The 17398-nt window shown below is 38.9% G+C and overlaps 1 protein-coding gene across 4 annotated transcripts in view; it reads left to right on the top strand.

Annotated features, from left to right (window-relative positions):
* IFTAP (intraflagellar transport associated protein) overlaps positions 1-17398 on the top strand; it is a 59617-nt gene that overhangs the window by 20698 nt on the left and 21521 nt on the right. For all 4 annotated transcript variants that reach the window (XR_013810988.1, XR_013810989.1, XM_079708201.1 and 1 more), the window contains exon 3: positions 16796-16950. Coding sequence is in view for 2 of the 4 variants with exons in the window: in XM_079708201.1 (XP_079564327.1) it covers positions 16796-16950 (155 nt within the window). In the remaining 2 variants the exon portion in view is untranslated. The remainder of the gene's footprint in view (positions 1-16795; positions 16951-17398) is intronic.

Raw genomic sequence — 17398 nt, 5'->3', positions numbered from 1 at the left:
TGGGATCTTCCCGGACCAGGGCACGAACCCGTGTCCCCTGCATCGGCAGGCAGACTCTCAACCACTGCGCCACCAGCAAAGCCCTACATTTTAATTTTTATTATTTTCATTATTCTCAACTTACAGATGAGGAAACCAAGGCTTAAGGTTAAGTAAAATTGCTGTTATGGACTAAATTGTGTCCCTTCAAAATTTATCTGTTGCAGCCCTAACCAGTAAGGCAACTGTATTTGGAGACAGAGCCTTTTAAGAGGTAATTAAGATTAAATGAGGTCATAAAGATGGGGTCCTAATTCAGTATGACTGGTGTCCTCATAAGAAGAGACACCAGGGATGCCTGTCCACAGAGAAAACACCACAGGAGGACACAGCGAGAAGGCAGCTATTTGCAAGCTAAGGTGAGGGGCCTCAGGAGAAACCAGACCTGCCTACACCTTGATCTCAGACTTCTAGCCTCCAGAAGTGTGGGAAAATAAATTTGTGTTGTTTCATCCGCCTAGGCTGTGGTATTTTGTTATGGCAGCCCTAACAGAATTGCCTAAGGTCATGTAACTTGTTAGTGATGGCATTGGATTATGGGCCTAGTCATTGTGGCTCCAGAGCCCGTACCCTGAACCATTTTGCTTTTCTGCCTTCCATACAGCATCGGGCAGTTCTCAAGGCCTGGGATTCACAGGCATGTGGATAATGTGAGCCATAGGAATGGATGTGCTACCCCAAAACACTTACACTCTGTACTTCTCCAGAGTGTAAGCTCCATGATGGCTGATTGCTTGGGGGTTTTGTTCACCATTATTATTCTGGTGTCTAAAGCAGTGTTTGGTAATGTAGAATAACTCAATGCTTAATAAATATTTGTTGAATAAATGAAACAAAAAGAAAATAAGAGAATGAAGTATGTCAGAAACACAGATAGGAGGGCCTCAGACCAAACCCTAAAGAACATCCACATTTAATGGCTACGCACAGTAAGAAGAGCCCGCCAAAGGATGCCCCGATGTCATGATGCCCCGAGTTTGGATTTGATATACTAACTAACTGGGAACCATAGTAGAATTTCAACACACACACACACACACACACACACACACACACACACACACACACACTGCAAGTGATTTTGAAAAATAGAGGCAAAGAAGGAGAGAAGTAACTAGAGTCAGGGAGACTAGCTTAGCTAGGAGGCTGAGCAGAAATGCATATATGGTTGCAACAGACTCCACTAGGGCCGGGGAGGAGGAAATGGAAAGGAAATAGGGCCGATGCAAGTGAGAGTGACAGTACTTGGTAACAGGTGACTGACAGAGGATTAGGGGAAAGAAACAAAGATGAGTCACAAGTGTTTTGCCTGGAGATCCTGAGGCCCACTGAGGCCAAGTGACTTGTTCAAAGTTCTCACTTCAGGAGCCTTTTATTTTTTCCCTTACTGAGTGTATGTTCTGTCAGGAGCTCAGGATCTTGGGCTGGGACTTGGTTTACACTTCTGGACTGATAAATTTTGAGTTGTCAGTTCAGCCAAAGGAATATCACCACTCACACTTGACAACTTCTGAAAAATGTAATTAAAAATGAAACTGGTGACAGCATATAGAACAGCATGTTTCCGAAGTTGACATATCATTTTGGTCCCCAAAGCTATTTTGAATTTGAACATTAGAAATGCATCTTTAAACTTCCAAAGAGGGAAAAAGAGTCTTTTCCCCATCTGAAGAATGAATTTAAAATCTGCTGTAGAAAAATACCACAGAGAAAAATAGAGAAAACAGCTGGCCCTCTTACCAGTTTCAGAGCAGAAAAGGAATTTCAGTAGAGCATAAAAACAGCTTTCTCTCATAAAGAAAACACAACAACAAAAAATAATCCTCGCTGTGCAGCCTTTTGCAGTTGTTTTCTGTCGAGTATTAGATAGAGACTAGCGGGCTTAGCATTGTTTTGACACCCTTGCAACTGGCAGATTGCCTGCCAGCGGAAGTTGGAGACGAACTGACCATCTTTATGCTTCCAGGTGGCACTTAAGCCACATTTTCTGTGCTGTTGTTATCAGTCATTTAATTCCCTACTGAATTTTGAGCGGTGTTTTTAGTTCACAGGCCATTTGCAGTGTCTTTCTGTTTCCTTTTTTACGTTAGCCACATTAAGAAAAAAAGGCAACTCGGGAAGCACTTTTGCAAATGTGAGTTTAACAGTAAAGTGCACTATTGAAAATAGCACAGCAAGCAGCAGTAAACTTGCTTTAACTTAAGACATAGACCACTGGGATGTTAAATTCAAGAGAAATTTGTAGAAGGCATCATATGAGGACTTGGTAAGAAAAGCAACTAGGCAATTAAAAAAAAAAAACCCACCTAATTAACCTGGCATCCCAGGGGAGAGAATAAGGAAGCAGTTATTGATTGATTTTTTTTGGTATTGCTGAAAAGACTAAAAGGAGAAGAAAAAAAGCTCATGGTTTTATATTGATCATACATTTAGTAGCTATCTGTATGTGTTATTTATCGCAGCATAACATCAAATATCACATAGAACACTGAAGGAGAAAAAAGTATTGGATGAAGTGAACTACTTTATAGCAGAGTCCTATGGAAGAAGCATCATCAGCTGTTTAACCTGTTCTTTCTCTTTGGGGGACCATCTGCAAACTGTCATTAAGCAATTTTCATTTGTTTCTCTATTTCTTTTGTCATCACTAAATAACTTCACTTAGGGAACAAATTGACAAATTATGAAACACAGAAAACTGCTGGTTCAGTTGCAGAAGGAAATTTCCCCCTCTCAAATTATGATGGATTTTGAGCTGATCAAGCCATTTTGTTTTAGAGATATTACCATAAATCTTCAGCTGCAGTTGTTACAATTCATATTCATTTTACACATGAATATTTGGTCCATAGATAGTCATTTGTTTTCTCTGCTGTAGTTTAGGTGTAATTGGATAAGGAAAGAAAATGTATTTAAGGATTTACAACATTTTGAATTACAATCATTACATTTATTTTGGCAGTGTTTTTAACACATATTTTCTTGCAATAAATACCTTTTCTAGTGTGTTTTCTCAGTAAAACACATAAGATATTATGTGAAGTTTTAAATTTGACTTATGTCCAAATAAATGAATCATTTTATTTCTCTCTTTATAACTTTTCAATACACACACATATACATATATATTATATAGTATATTTTATATGTACATATAAATTAGAGAGGTGAACTTTCTTAGGCAAATGGAATTTTGAAATTTTCCAAAACACAAGCAAAGAATTACTGGTAGCCAAAGAAACTTTTAAGATGGTTACTATCAACCTTTAAGTAGCCAATTTAAACAATATTAAGTGCATGCACATTTGTTCCATATGGATTTTTCTTTAATTTTTACTTATTGTTGTCAATATGTTGTTATACTTGATGGAAAAGAGTAAATTACTGGACTTGAAACTGATGTGGTCAGTTTGATTCAGTGAATGGGTACATATCCACATCTGGATGGTTTTAGCAAAATGTTCTTTCAGCCATAGAACAATAATATTTTCTTTGAAATGGTCAGCTACACCCAAAGGGATACAAACAGGAAACTTTATTTTAACCAAACTCATATCTTCCTTATATGAAAATCCAACCACAATCAGTCTAGTATGAGATTTTTTGTGTCTTTTTTCTTCCTATTTGGATTCATTCCAGGTGGGATAGATTGAAGTGAACACTAGTTAGCTTACTGTTTTTGCAGCCCATTGCTCCCTTAGCAGAGTGAGGAACCATTGTACCATTTTCATGTTCTTTCCGGACTTAGCCTGCCTTTGTATTAGTTTTTGTAGTGTGTGAATCCCTGATTAGAGAAAAGGGATTGTGAATCAAGTACCATTTTCTCTTTTTTTTCCACCTTCTCCAAATTAGGCTTTGTGTGACTTATAGCCAGTCATCTAATTTCGGGGTGTTGGGCTTAGTCCCTAATTGTAGTGCCAGTCCAGTTCCTGCTAATGTTGAGGTCATTTCTGTATTGACTGTATTCCTGCTATAATTCAGGCATTGAACTAGAATCTGGGACTACAAGATGAATGAGACAGAAATATGTTGTTCTTATTTATTTCTGTGTGCTGGGTGTTCCAAATGCTTTAGATGTGTGAAGGCACAATAGCAATCTATATGTTTGTAGACTACGTACAGTTACAGGTTGATTGCTCAGGCAATGCATAAAACAGTATCCAGAATATTGCCTTTGGTTTTCAAGTCTCAATTTTAGATTGAATAAACACTTAATACGAGTTAAGAAAAGAGCAATAAGAATGCTTAGAACAGCGGATTTAAAGACTTTTTCTTCTTTTTTTTACTTCAAGGTTTTTTTATATTCAAGGGATGTCTTGGAGCACTCTGAAAAAAATGAGGGAATGTGAAAGACATGTATAATTTAAGTCTGTTCTTTCATTGCTCTTATATGCCAATGTACGAGTCCTATATTATTACAGATTTATATAGAAGAGGTTATTCTACCTCATAAAGTTTGGAAACTTCTAGGAAGCATTTATTTATAAAGGAGACAGAAGAAAATTACTCCAGCTTTCTCCAACCTATATGAATAAAAGAGATTGTCTTGAGTAGATGCATCTTTGTGTAGGCAGGCAGAAGGGCATGATCTCAAGGTGAAGGGAAATTTCTTAGGTTGGAGGAATTTAGTTTTATGAAGAATTTAGTATACTGCCCTTATATTTCTTATTTTGTTGTGGGCAGGACCAGTGTAATGGAAAGGATGCTCTTCTAGCGTAGGATTCAGAAGACCTGGTCCAGGCATTTATTAACTCTTTGAGACTGCAGTCCTGCCACTTGCTCTCTCTGAATCTATAAGTCAGGGATAATTCTGTCTGCTTGGTGTCTCATGGTTATGGAGAGAATCAGATGAAATATACATGAAGATACTTGATAAGTTTTAAAGGTTTACTCAAGTGTTATGACTATGGGGACTATTTATTATTTAAAAGAGGAACATCAAGGTTAAATATTAAAGAAATCTTGATTATACAATATAAAAAATGTAAAATACTGTCTACAGTATTTTATATTTTTATAAAATGTTATATATTTCAGTATAGTTTTCCACACCTCTTCATTGAAGTAGTTAAAACCAATTATGTATAGTATGTATTGTGTAGTATCTATGTATAGTGTGTATTGTGTAGTGTAACACTATACAATGCAGGGAATAATCCTACACTGGCCTCTGGTGGATGGATTAAATAATATGTCTACACATAACCTTCAGGCAAAGGTATTTATGTGCTTTGACAAAGATGAGGTATCAGAAACTTCTTTTTAATTCTAAATTTTTAGATTCTGCTCCACGGAATCTTTACTTGGGACTCTTACCTTAAGTATATGTAAAGATCACCTGGGAGATACTTATTAAAATGCAGCTTCCTGGGGATCAATCCCCCAATTCTGAATTACTAGTTCTAGTGTGCAGCCCAGGAAGCTTGACTTTCAGACCAGCTTTGAGAAACACCCTAAATGAGATTAAGGAGGGAAGTGGGAAGATGGATGAATTCATCAAAATTCTGTGCTTTTGTATATATAGTATTTCTCTAGGAATAAGTTCCATAGCTTTCATGAAATTGTCCACACTCTTCACCCAAAGTGTAAGAACGATTATTTTACTTTAAATATAACTTCAGTTTAATGTCATCATTTTATGTTATTTAAAAGATACTTTGCGGGGCTTCCCTGGTGGCGCAGTGGTTGAGAATCTGCCTGCCGATGCAGGGGACACGGGTTCGAGCCCTGGTCTGGGAGGATCCCACATGCCGAGGAGCGGCTAGCCCCGTGAGCCACAATTACTGAGCCTGCGCGTCTGGAGCCTGTGCTCCGCAACAAGAGAGGCCGCGATAATGAGAGGCCCGCGCATCGCGATGAGGAGTGGCCCCCACTTGCTGCAACTAGAGAAAGCCCTCGCACAGAAACGAAGAGCCAACACAGCCATAAATAAATAAATTAAAAAAAAAAAAAAAAAGATACTTTGACAGTGAAAAAGCATGACATGTTACAGGAATGATTTTTTAATTGAAATATAGTTGATTTACAATGTTGTGTTAATTTCTGCTATACAGCAAAGTGACTCAGTTATACACATATATACGTTCTTTTTATATTCTTTTCCATTATGGTTTATCCCAGGATATTGAGTGTAGTTCCCTGTGCTATACAGTAGGACCTTGTTGTTTATCCATTCTATATATAGTAGTTTGCACCTACTAACTCCAAACTCCCAGTGCATCCCTCTCTCTCCCCCCTCCCCCTTGGCAACCACAAGTCTGTTCTCTATGTCTGTGAGTCTGTTTCTGTTTCATAGATAGGTTCATTTGTGCCATATTTTAGATTCCACATGTAAGTGATATCACGTGGTATTTGTCTTTCTCTTTCTGACTTACTTCGCTTAATATGATAATCTCTAGTTTCAAAAAATATGGAACACTTCACCTATTTGTGCGACATGTTTGCGCAGGGGCCGTGCTAATCTTCTCTGTATTGTTCCAATTTTAGTATCTGTGTTACCAAAGCAAAGCACTACAGGAATGGTTTTACTTTGATCTTGCTAATCTCTCATACAGAGGCTAGGATATAATAGCTTACAGAATTTTAGGGTGGGCTTTGGTTCAGCATATATTCTGTCCCAAGTCTGAAGGATTATAGTGCATGTGTCTGCAGGCCAAAGTTACCCAATCACAGGGAAATCTGTCTACTTCTACTGTTGCCAGAAGAGTATCTGAGTGTTTTGCCATTAGCGAGTGCACAGGCAAGAGACTTGGGAGACCACCTGGGCTATGAAGGCATCTTGTTGCACGTACTTCTAGGAAATGCCCCTCCAATAATTTTGTGCTTTTGGTAACTTTTCTGCTCTGTATTTCATCCATGAGGATACTTTGTAAGTTTAAAAAATTTACTCAAGTGTAAAATTTTATGATTGGGGTAACGATGATTTAAAAGAGGGACCTCAAAGTTAAATATTAACGGAAACATGAATCCAAAATATTAAAAAATGTAAATATAAAATATCATATATGTATATGTATATTTTTCTTTGATATTTCTAGGAAAGACTTCTTAAGGAGGAAGGAAATGCATGTATGTGTTCTCACTGGATTGAGGGTTTGAAGAAAATGCTTTTCACCTCTACAAATGAATGTTTATTTTTTTGTTCATGGTAGGAAAATTAGAAAATACAGAGAGGCACCAAAACACATGCATATACACATATACAGCAAAACAAAAAACATACTCTTTCTGCAGCAGTAAAAATTTTAACTACTCTGTGGTCATTCAGAATGAAGATTACATTTCTCAATCTCCCTTGCAGTTGGGTATAGCCATTTGACTAAGTATGTGCCAGTAAGAAGTGAGGGGAACTGATATGTGTAACTTCTGGGTCAAATCCTTAAGAAACGTGCCCTGGACTCTTTTAATTCCATTTCCCCTGGCAGGAACTAGGCAGTCATTAGAGCAACTCCTTAGACCCAAAGGTGGAAGCCATGTGCTGAGGATGGTAGAGAACCCCACCAGCCTGGATCCCTGGGTCATCTCATGGAACAGAGCCTGTCTACCTGCCCTTAATTGTTACATGAGAAATAAAATTCTTATTTCAGCTGCTCTATTTTGATGTTTCCTTGATATAGTAGCTTAAACCACGCCTTCACTAGTAACAGAGGGAAATAGATGTCCAGGCTTCTTTCTCTTTCTTCATACTCTTGCTTGGAGCAAGGTTGTTGTAGTGCTTCATGCCGGATTACGTGGAGAAAGTTTGTGTCTTAGGAACGGCAGAGCAGAAAGATAGAAGGAGCCTGGGTTCTAGGATGACTTTGTGGAGCAGAACAACCATATTAGCCCTGAATTATCTACACCTGTACTATTGCATGAGTGAGAAATAGACTTCCATCTTGTTTAACTGATTGTTACTTTGGGTATCTGTTTCACGTAGGCAAACCTATATCTAATTAATAAAGCCATAATCCCGTGTCTTAGAGATAAACCATGGGTGTATTATATATCCTTACTGAATTTTTCTGTTGATTAATATTTATATATGTATACAATTATTAGTTAAGAATATAGACTTGGTGACAACCAGGATTTGAACCTAAGCTCTGCTACTTCCAAATTAGGTGGTCTTAGGAAAGTTATTTAATATCTTTGAGCTTCAGTTTTATTATCTATAAAATGGTTGTAATAGGCTCTACCTCATAGGCTTATTCTTAGGATTAAATAATTATATATCTGGGCTTCCCTGGTGGCGCAGTGGTTGGGAGTCCGCCTGCCGATGCAGGGGACACGGGTTCGTGCCCCAGTCTGGGAAGATCCTGCATGCCACAGAACGGCTGGGCCCGTGAGCCATGGCCGCTGAGCCTGTGCGTCTGGAGCCTGTGCTCCACAACGGGAGAGGCCACAACAGTGAGAGGCCTGTGTACCGCGAAAAAAAAAAGAATAATTATATATCTATAAAACACACATACACATAGATGTTTGTTTATATTAATAGTACCTGAATTATAGTAAGGGCTCAACCTAATAGTTTCATTCATTTATATATTCAGCAAATTTATTATAATTATTTCGTAACAGTGTGATCATACTATATACTCTTTTTGTAACTTGCTTTTTCATATAACATTATGTTATGAACATCTTTCCATGTCAATAAATTTGGTTATTTAACAGTATTTTTCATGACTGCATTGTATGTAATTGTATGGATAGGCCATTATTTATTTAGTCATCCTTTTTGTTGAACACAGGTTATTTCGAATTTTTTGCTTCTATAAATGATGTTATATTGCACGTCCTCATTCATACAGTTAATGCTCATTGAACACTTAGTATGTGTGAAGTGCTGTTCACATAAGTGAACAAAAGAGACAAAGATCATTATCTTCAGGGAATTTGCATCCTGTAAGGGGGAGATAGACAACAAACAATAAACACAACAAATAAGAAAAATATCTGTGTTAGAAAATAGTAATTTCTCTGGGAAAGAAAAAGAATACAGAGCAGAGTATGGAGGATCATGAGTGCTAGTAGCAGGGGTGTAAGGTTGCAATTTTATGTAGGGTGATCTGGTTAGGCTTCCATGGGAAGGTAAAATCTGAGTGAGGATTGGAAGGAAGAGAGGGAATTAAGCCTGCAGAGACTTGAGGAAAAAGCATTTGAGGCCAAGGGAGCAACTAGTACAGAGGCCTAGTGACAGCAGTGCCCGGCCTGGTTCGGGAATAACGAGGAGGCCAGAGTGACCAGAGTGGCCTGAGCAGGGGTGAGAGGAGGAGAAGCTGAGGTCAGGGAGTGTGGAGGTGGGGGTGGATGAGGCATGGATAGCCTTGTAGGTCCTTGTAATGACTTTGGCTGTATTAGTATTAATTTTTGGTAGCTACATTTTTGCACCCTTCTTATTTATGGCCTTTGGATAAATTTTTACACATGGAAATGCTGGTTCAAAGATATGAAAAAATGTAAGGCCTTGATTAAGTAAAAGTTTTCAGGGGAATAGATCAGACATTTTTGGCTTTGTAGTGAAATCTTTGCCCACATATTTAATTATTTTTTTGGATAAATTCTTAGACATGGAAATGCTGGCTGAAAGATATGCAGAATGTTATGTCTTTGAGTGAGTAAAAGTTTTAAGGGGATAGCTTCTATTTCTCGTAGGCAGAAGTCATGGCCTTTAACCTTCCCAATTCCTAGTCTTCCAGCCTAGTGTGGTGCTAAGCACACAGTGAGCTCACTGGATGAAGTGTAGTCTGTCAGTCTACCTTTCAGTCTTAATCATTACATGTCCTTGGGAATGGGGAAACAACATTTTCCCTTTCAGGAATTGTGAGTAAGTTTCTGTTGGAGAGGTCCCTATTCTCCTTAGGCTTACATTTTAGTGGGAAGAGATAGAGCACGGACAATTAAGAAAGGTAATTGCAGATGATTTCAGATACATTTGAAGAAGAAAACAGGATCATGTTTCTAAGGCTGTGACCATATGAGACAATAAGATGATGAGAGTTGTAGCTTCAATTACTGTATGCATTTTTCCCCTTGTTGGGTTGTGAAGGGAAGCTGGAACTCTGTGGTTGGCCTTTGTGTTGATTTCAGCATGTCGTGGCACCGCATGGAATTGGATTAGTGCTGGCGGTCTTTGGATTCAACTCAGTATTAGAATCAAGGGGGTACCAAATGTGGAAACAATCCAAATGTCCATTAACTGGTGAATGGAAAAACAAAATGTGGTCTATCCCGGTAATGGAATAGTTTTTGACAATAAAAAGGAGTGAAATACTGATATATACTACAACATGGATGACCCTCAAAGATGTCATTCTAAGTAGAGAAGTCAGGTACAAAAGACCATGTATCATGTGATTGTATTTATATGGAATGTCTAGGAAAGGCATATCTTTAGTTATAAAAAGTAGATTAGTGGCTGCCTGTGTTTGACAGTAAATGGGGAGTGGCTACAGATGAGCACCTGGGACTCTTTGGGGCGATGGAAATGATCTAAAAATGTAATTGTGGTGATGGTTGGACAACTCTATATATTTATTAAAAATTATTGAATTGTACACTTAAGTGAATTCTATAAATACACCTCACTAAAGCTATGGAGAGGTGGAGCTACTATTCATGGATACCTAGATCCTTACCTGAGTGCTTCACTGGATGAGCATATGGCCTCATGACTCTGGGTTTGGCTGAAGAACTAGGAGGATGCTGCTTGTCATAAATATTTCCTATTAAGAAAATAAACCATTCGTGCATAGCCTTGAAATTTTTAAGTAGACAAGGACAGTGATACAATAAAGAAACAAGATCCTACTTTGTGTAGACAGTGTCACCAACAGGTGTCACCCTGTTAGGCATTCTGGGAACTCAGGGAAGCTGTGCTCAAATACACTGCATCTGCTCCCACGCTGGACCAGCTCCCTTCCGTGGCCTTGACTAAAGCAGTTGGGAAGGTGAGTTTATCTTATGGGATGATATGTGTGGCCTCTTTGCACCAACATGTAATCCATTTGACAGGTTGCAAGCATGCTGTAATATCTACTGCCACCATCACAGAGATTGTTTAGTTGTGGTTGTTGTTTTTAAGTTATCTGGGGCATGCCAAATTAAAAGAATAATACAGATTGTCATGGGAAGATAAAGTGAACATTCTGAGATATCTAGAGGGAGGAAACATAACCGCTTGGAGATAGTGTCTTCATTACTGTTCTAGAAACACAAAAAGAACCCACTTTGTGAGCTCTTTTCCCCTTTCTTAAATCCATCGCCAGGGCTCCCTTTACTTCTCACCTGGATTGCCACAGTAGCGCCATACTTTCTAGTATGAAAGTGTCTGAACCACTCTGCCGCATTCCATCCATTTCATCTTAGAGCACAGCTCTAGTTATGACTCCCAAGGGCCTTGGTATAGTACAGAGTTTTTGTCAAGCCCTGCAAATAGCAGCCCTTCCATGCATCACAGAATATGTGCTCCTGCCTTCCTGGAATACATGGTGGTTCTTCCTCAGGCCCCACGTGTTTCCCGCCTTGGGAGCTTTGTTTGTGCAGTTTTCCCTTTGTGGGATACCTCCTTACTGGGCTCACCTGCTGAAATCGTAGCCGTCTTTCAAAGCCCAGCTCAGACTCCCCATTCCTATATGAAGCCTTCTGTGATTCTCCCAAACCAATTGTGATTTCACCCTTCTCTAACTTTGTGCTCCCTTATATCCTCTGCGTTAGTTGTGTTCTATTTGGGTGGTTTGCATAACTGGCTAAACTTCTTAGTTTGTAGACTCCATGAGGGCAGGGACTGGGTCTTACCCATCTTGGGTCACTTTGCACATAGTTGATGCCCACGATACAACCTGTGGGTTGAATAAGTTGCATAACTCAACTACCACTCAGCTTTTCTCCCTGAAAATAGACTTACAGCAACTTTACACTTTCCTCACTTTTTTTTTTCTCTCTGTGAGTGCCTAACACTGGACATTTCAAAAATGTCAACTTACTGCTATTGTGTCCCTCATCTTGGACTTTTGACACACTTTTTTTTTTTTTTTCTGAGCTAGGGTTGTGCATTTGTGTCTTGGCAGCTGGAGAGCTATGTCTATGAGTAATGAGTCAATTATCATCCAGCCTCGGGGAAAGTACAATTATTCCTGACCGGCCAGGCTAAGGTAATCCTCTCCTCCCTGTGCCCTTTCCAGTGAAGAACATGAAACAGTTGGAATTCAGACCACTGCAAAGGGAATTTAGACACAACATTTGTCTGCTGAATTTAGCTTCTTTGGACTTATTCTGATTTATGATTGATTGCTTTTTAAATTGCTTATTTAATCCTAATGACTGTCGCTCCAGGGGAGGCCATATACCAAGGAGTATGTGATCAAGAAGCAGTGGAGTGAAGTAGTTTGGCTGGGCAAATGAAGAGCAAATATTGTCCAGGGCAACATTGCTTTAGGCTAGAGTATGATATGAAAATCACCCCCCTGACTTTCAAAGTACCCAGTCTTGTTATAAGCATGATTGCTTATCCCCTATGCTCTTGGCAGGAGGTTTTTGGCAACTACCCAGTGTTGCACAGAATTTCCCCCCCATGAATTTTTCTTTTCTCCTTAGCAACATATTCAGTATCTCTTCACAACTCAGAACACACTCTTGATTTGTATTTCTGTTGACCATGGTGCAGAAGAACAGACACTCAGGTGTTGCTGGGAGAATTAGGTCATGAATTCTGATGTTGGTTGTATTGATCTGTGAGAACTTCCCTGTAAGTGTAAACTTTCTTCTCAGCTCATGGACACTAGTCTGGCCTTTGAATGGATGAATTTGAATTTTTGAAAAGTTTCTTTCAAAACCGAGTTCTCTGAAACTGACCGCTTTCCTCTGGAAGATGTACAGTCAATTTATGATTGGTGTTTATCAAGGCGTCCATAGTTTCAACCTTTTGCAGGAGTGTAACCTTTTTCTTTGGCCTGAAATTAGACATTGTAGGTGTAGTTGGTGACCTTGTAAGGGAGATCTGTTGGAAACTTGTCTGTTTGGTATCAAAAGAAAATTGGAATTCCATTGCTTCAGAATAATGAAACCTTTAGCAAAAACCTTTGTTTCATGTGTATTGAAGTTTTGACTCAGAAATGCCCAAAGAAACACTCTTTCAGGTCTCAGTAACCGACTTGTTCTCTGAAATGTTGCTGTTAGATTTCCAAAGTGTATTATGTCTGGCACTTATTTCAAAGCAAGGAACATTAGGGATAAGATGAAAAGGTAGAAAAGGACTCTGATGAAAAGTAGAAACAGAAGAAGATGAAACGCACACTTGGGTGGCATGTTTGGATGGCCACCAGGATAACTCTGGGAAGCAGCATCTGGCACTCTAATCAGACTTTAGGCCACTTTGGATTCTGGGCTGTGCCAACATCTGCCATTTTGTCATTATCATATTGAAAAAGAACTTTTTTCCTATCTTCTGCTGCCAAGAGATTTTTTTTTTTGCTGTTTTTTAAAAAAATGATAAAAGCATTTGTAAGAAGCACTTCGGGGCCTTTGGAGTGAAATAGTACTTACTCTTGTGAAACTGCTTTCAAGGTTTAGAAAGGAGTCTTAAACTGTAGGTTCAGTCAGAGAGGGAACAAGTTCTTTTCTGAATCTTTCCATATTTTAAAAATGAAAGCTTTATGTTTATGAAAGGACAAAGTTTTGAAAGAGTAAACAAGAAACTGTGTTAGATCTGAGACCTCAACCATCGTTCCACGTCAGCATCAGAAGCTGGGACTTCATTACGTTTTGCTCTTTATTTTGAAGGAGTTTCATCTGGTTATTTGTCACATAACCTGGTGTTTTATTGGAAATGGCAGAGGAGTGCACTGAGTGATTATAAGAACAAACAGAACTTGTCCTTATGGAACATCTGTTCTTCCCAGACATCACTGTGGTTTTCAAGTATGTAAGTCAGTAGATTATTACAGTAGTGTTGTGCTGAGTACACGGTATTTTCTCAGGAAATACTAGGTTTAGGTTGTGCTAGACTTAAAGGATAAGCAAGGAGAACTGAAACTGTTCCGCCTCTTATTAGAACGGGGCACTGAGGAATGGCAGGGAGCCCCTGGAAGTCTGCTTGCCTCTAACTGTGATGAAGTTTGAAGAACCTTTCATTCCTCCTCACTCCTGTTTCCAAGCACCTCCATGCCTGTCTTGCTCCATGCTGCTGCCACGGCTTGTCTCTGCCCCAGGACTGATGATTTTACAGCCATAATTGTGGCTGTAAAAGAGGAAGAAGTCAGGGAGGGTAAGTCCTAAGACCATTTTGTCCTCACTTCTGTGGCCTGGCATCGTCCTGGTTACTCAGCAGTGTTCCTGTAACCCTCCCATCACCTTCCTGACTGAGACCCTCAGCCCCTCCACCCCCAGCAGCCAAGGTGAGTGCTTCATATCAGAGTTTGCAGGGATTCGTTGTGGCACAAGGCAGGGGTCACCCGTCCCAGTAGTAGCTAATTAGATGGGTACTGGTGCAGGAGGCAGTAGAGAGAGCTGGCCTGAGCTGGTGGTGTTTGCTAATAAATCCCTTTGAAAGAAAAAGTGGCGCATTAAATATTTGTGTTTTCCCTCTCTGGCTTACTGAGCTAATGCTGTATTATAGGCTAGGCTACCTTATCTCTGCTCCCCAACAGTATTTCTGTGTTAATGTCCTATAGATATCCCTACAAGTCTTTTTTTTTCTTTTTTTAAAAATAAATTATTTATTTATTTGGCTGCGTTGGGTCTTTGTTGCTGCGCGCGGGCTTTCTCTAGTTGCGGCGCGCAGGCTTCTCACTGCGGTGGCTTCTCTTGTCGCGGGGCACAGGCTCTAGGCGCGTGAGCTTCAGTAGTTGTGGCTCACAGGCTCTAGGGTGCAGGCTCAGTAGTTGTGGCGCACGGGCTTAGTTGCTCTGCGGCATGTGGGATCTTCCTGGACCAGGGCCTGAACCCGTGCCTCCTGCTTTGGCAGGCGGATTCTTAGCCACTGTGCCACCAGGGAAGTCCCCCTACAAGTCTTAATTCTACCAATGATGAGGTATTCAGAAGCAAACAGAGGATTCTGGCTGCCTTGCACCAGGCCGAGATCATTAGAACAACAAGAATCTTTACCGATTTTGAAGCCATGGAACCAGTGGCTCTAGAGAAACAAACATGCCACTTTGGTGGGTTAGGCTGTTTTGTAACCCCTTCAGTTAGATACCTGCCCAGGTTGTTCACAAATAAACCCATGTCTCCAGAATCTTTCCATGGTGGAGTATTGTAAGGGGATGGAACAGGGTGCCCTAATCTGACAGTAGCTTGATTTCTGCCGCTTGGCCTCTTTTGAACCCCTTAGTCACTCTTCTAGTGATCCTTGAAGTAGATTCCTGTGTTTTGCTATTGTCATTTGCACCAAGGGAGTTCTAGTTTTAGTATGTGCCATGCTCCCTGGGTTCTTCTTGTACTGTTGTAAACTTTTCTTCTTTGTCTCCTTTCTGGGCTTTTCAAAATTTCTTTTTTTTTTTCTGCTTTATTCTTCTATTCTCTAAGAACCCTTTCCATTCATGTACTGTACTATTCTAAGTTGCACAGCAGTGAGTGCTGGATTAGGAAGGCCTGGGTTCACATCCCCACTCTGCTACTTACCAGCTGTGTAACTTTGAACAAATTATTTAATCTCTCTGTAGGCCTTGGTTTCTTCACCTGTAAAATGGGGATACTAATAGTACGTACCTCTAGGGTTGTTGTGAGGCTTAAATGAGATTTATGAGATGCATAATAAAAGACAGTCTGACCCTCAAGTAAGTGTTAACTCTTATTTATTTTAATATTGCTGCTAATATTAAAAATAATTTTATGGCTTAAACCACCGCCCCAGTGTAATCAACTACCAGCTCTTTACCTATCGCTGTGATCTCTCTCCCACATTTTAGCCTACATTTGCAGCTGCCTCTGGGACATTTCCCTCACAGTTTCCACTGGCACCTCAAATACAGCATGGACAAAGGTTAATTCATTCTCTCTCATCTGAATTTGTCACCCACATTTCTGTTAATGTCATCATGTTATAATTTTCTCTTAATTCAGGATGAATCTTAGACTCTTTCCTTATCCTAAGGACATAATCATGAACGTGCAAAGATTTAGCACAAACGTATTCATTGTTTATAGTTTTAAATAGTTGAGAATAAGAATTGGTTAAATAAACTATGTTAAATATATACACTGGAATTCTCTGTAATCATTAAAATTATGCAGAATATGCAATAGTATGAAAAAACATTGCTCTCAAGCTGACTTATAATATGGTATGTACAGTACAATTCCAGTTGACTTTTAGAAGTTTATGGGTGAATAGATAAAAAATGAGAAAAATAGCCACTGAAAAAATTTTGTTGCAGCTTTTCTGTCTTGTAGGATTATGAGTGATATTCTAATTTTAATCTTTTTCTTTTACAAATTTTCTAAAATCATCCATACATTGCCTCCATATTTTTTAAAAAAACCCTCAAATTTAGAAAAAAAATGAGATCGGTAATGTCCAAGAGTCTTGCAAATACATTATTGACCTCTTAACAATGGCTGAGAACAGTGCTGGATACAAACTTATAAATATTTGTTGAATAGTGAATGAAATAGTGTTATCTTTCTATGCATTTTTAGAAATAAGAGTGTTTAATGCTTCAAGCATTCAGTTTGTAGATTTTTTTGAAAAGTATTTTTTTTGTTTGGAAGAAAGATTCTCAATAAACACAAAATAAACTAGACTGGATGTGGTGGGTGTTTTCTAATATCATTTCAGATAATGTGACCAAAAGAGGAGCCTTTGGAACCAATTCTTCAGAAAACAATTTTCCTTCAGTAAAATTTACTCAGAGAAATGAACCAAATGATCACCATCTTAGCAATAAAGCCGTCTTTCTTCATACTTCGTCACAGTGTTCAGAAGAGGAACAGGTAATACGATAGCACATTTACAGAAACAGAGAAAAGAAAATTCATCATGAATTTAAAAAAAGAAAGAGACCATAATAAGAAACATCGGACAGCTATTGGATCAGTAACTCAGACTCCTAATTTTAGAAGGAGTGCCTTTGGGATACTTTAATGAAAATCATCATTAGATTTCATGATTTCAACAGCCAACTTTTATGATAGTAACTTAATTATCCCTAATTTTTGTTAAAAACCTCTTAAGGATCTGCCATCTACAGATTTTTCTTGAAATTATGTCTATATTTTAGCTTGTCCTCTGGGACAAAAGAGTTCCTTTTTATAATTCTCTGTGTAAATGAGAGTTTCTTTTACCTGTCCTGAATTCATGTCCTTCAGACTTAAAGTAGAATATGTTACCTTGGTTCTTCCAAGATTTGGTCAATAAATAAATGTTAGATGCTCTCTTCCT

This window comes from Hyperoodon ampullatus (genome assembly GCF_949752795.1).
Source record: "Hyperoodon ampullatus genome assembly, chromosome: 7".
NCBI classification, from domain to species: Eukaryota; Metazoa; Chordata; class Mammalia; order Artiodactyla; family Ziphiidae; genus Hyperoodon; species Hyperoodon ampullatus.
Note: the sequence above shows the minus strand (reverse complement) of the source record. Positions and strands in the feature narration are given on the sequence as shown.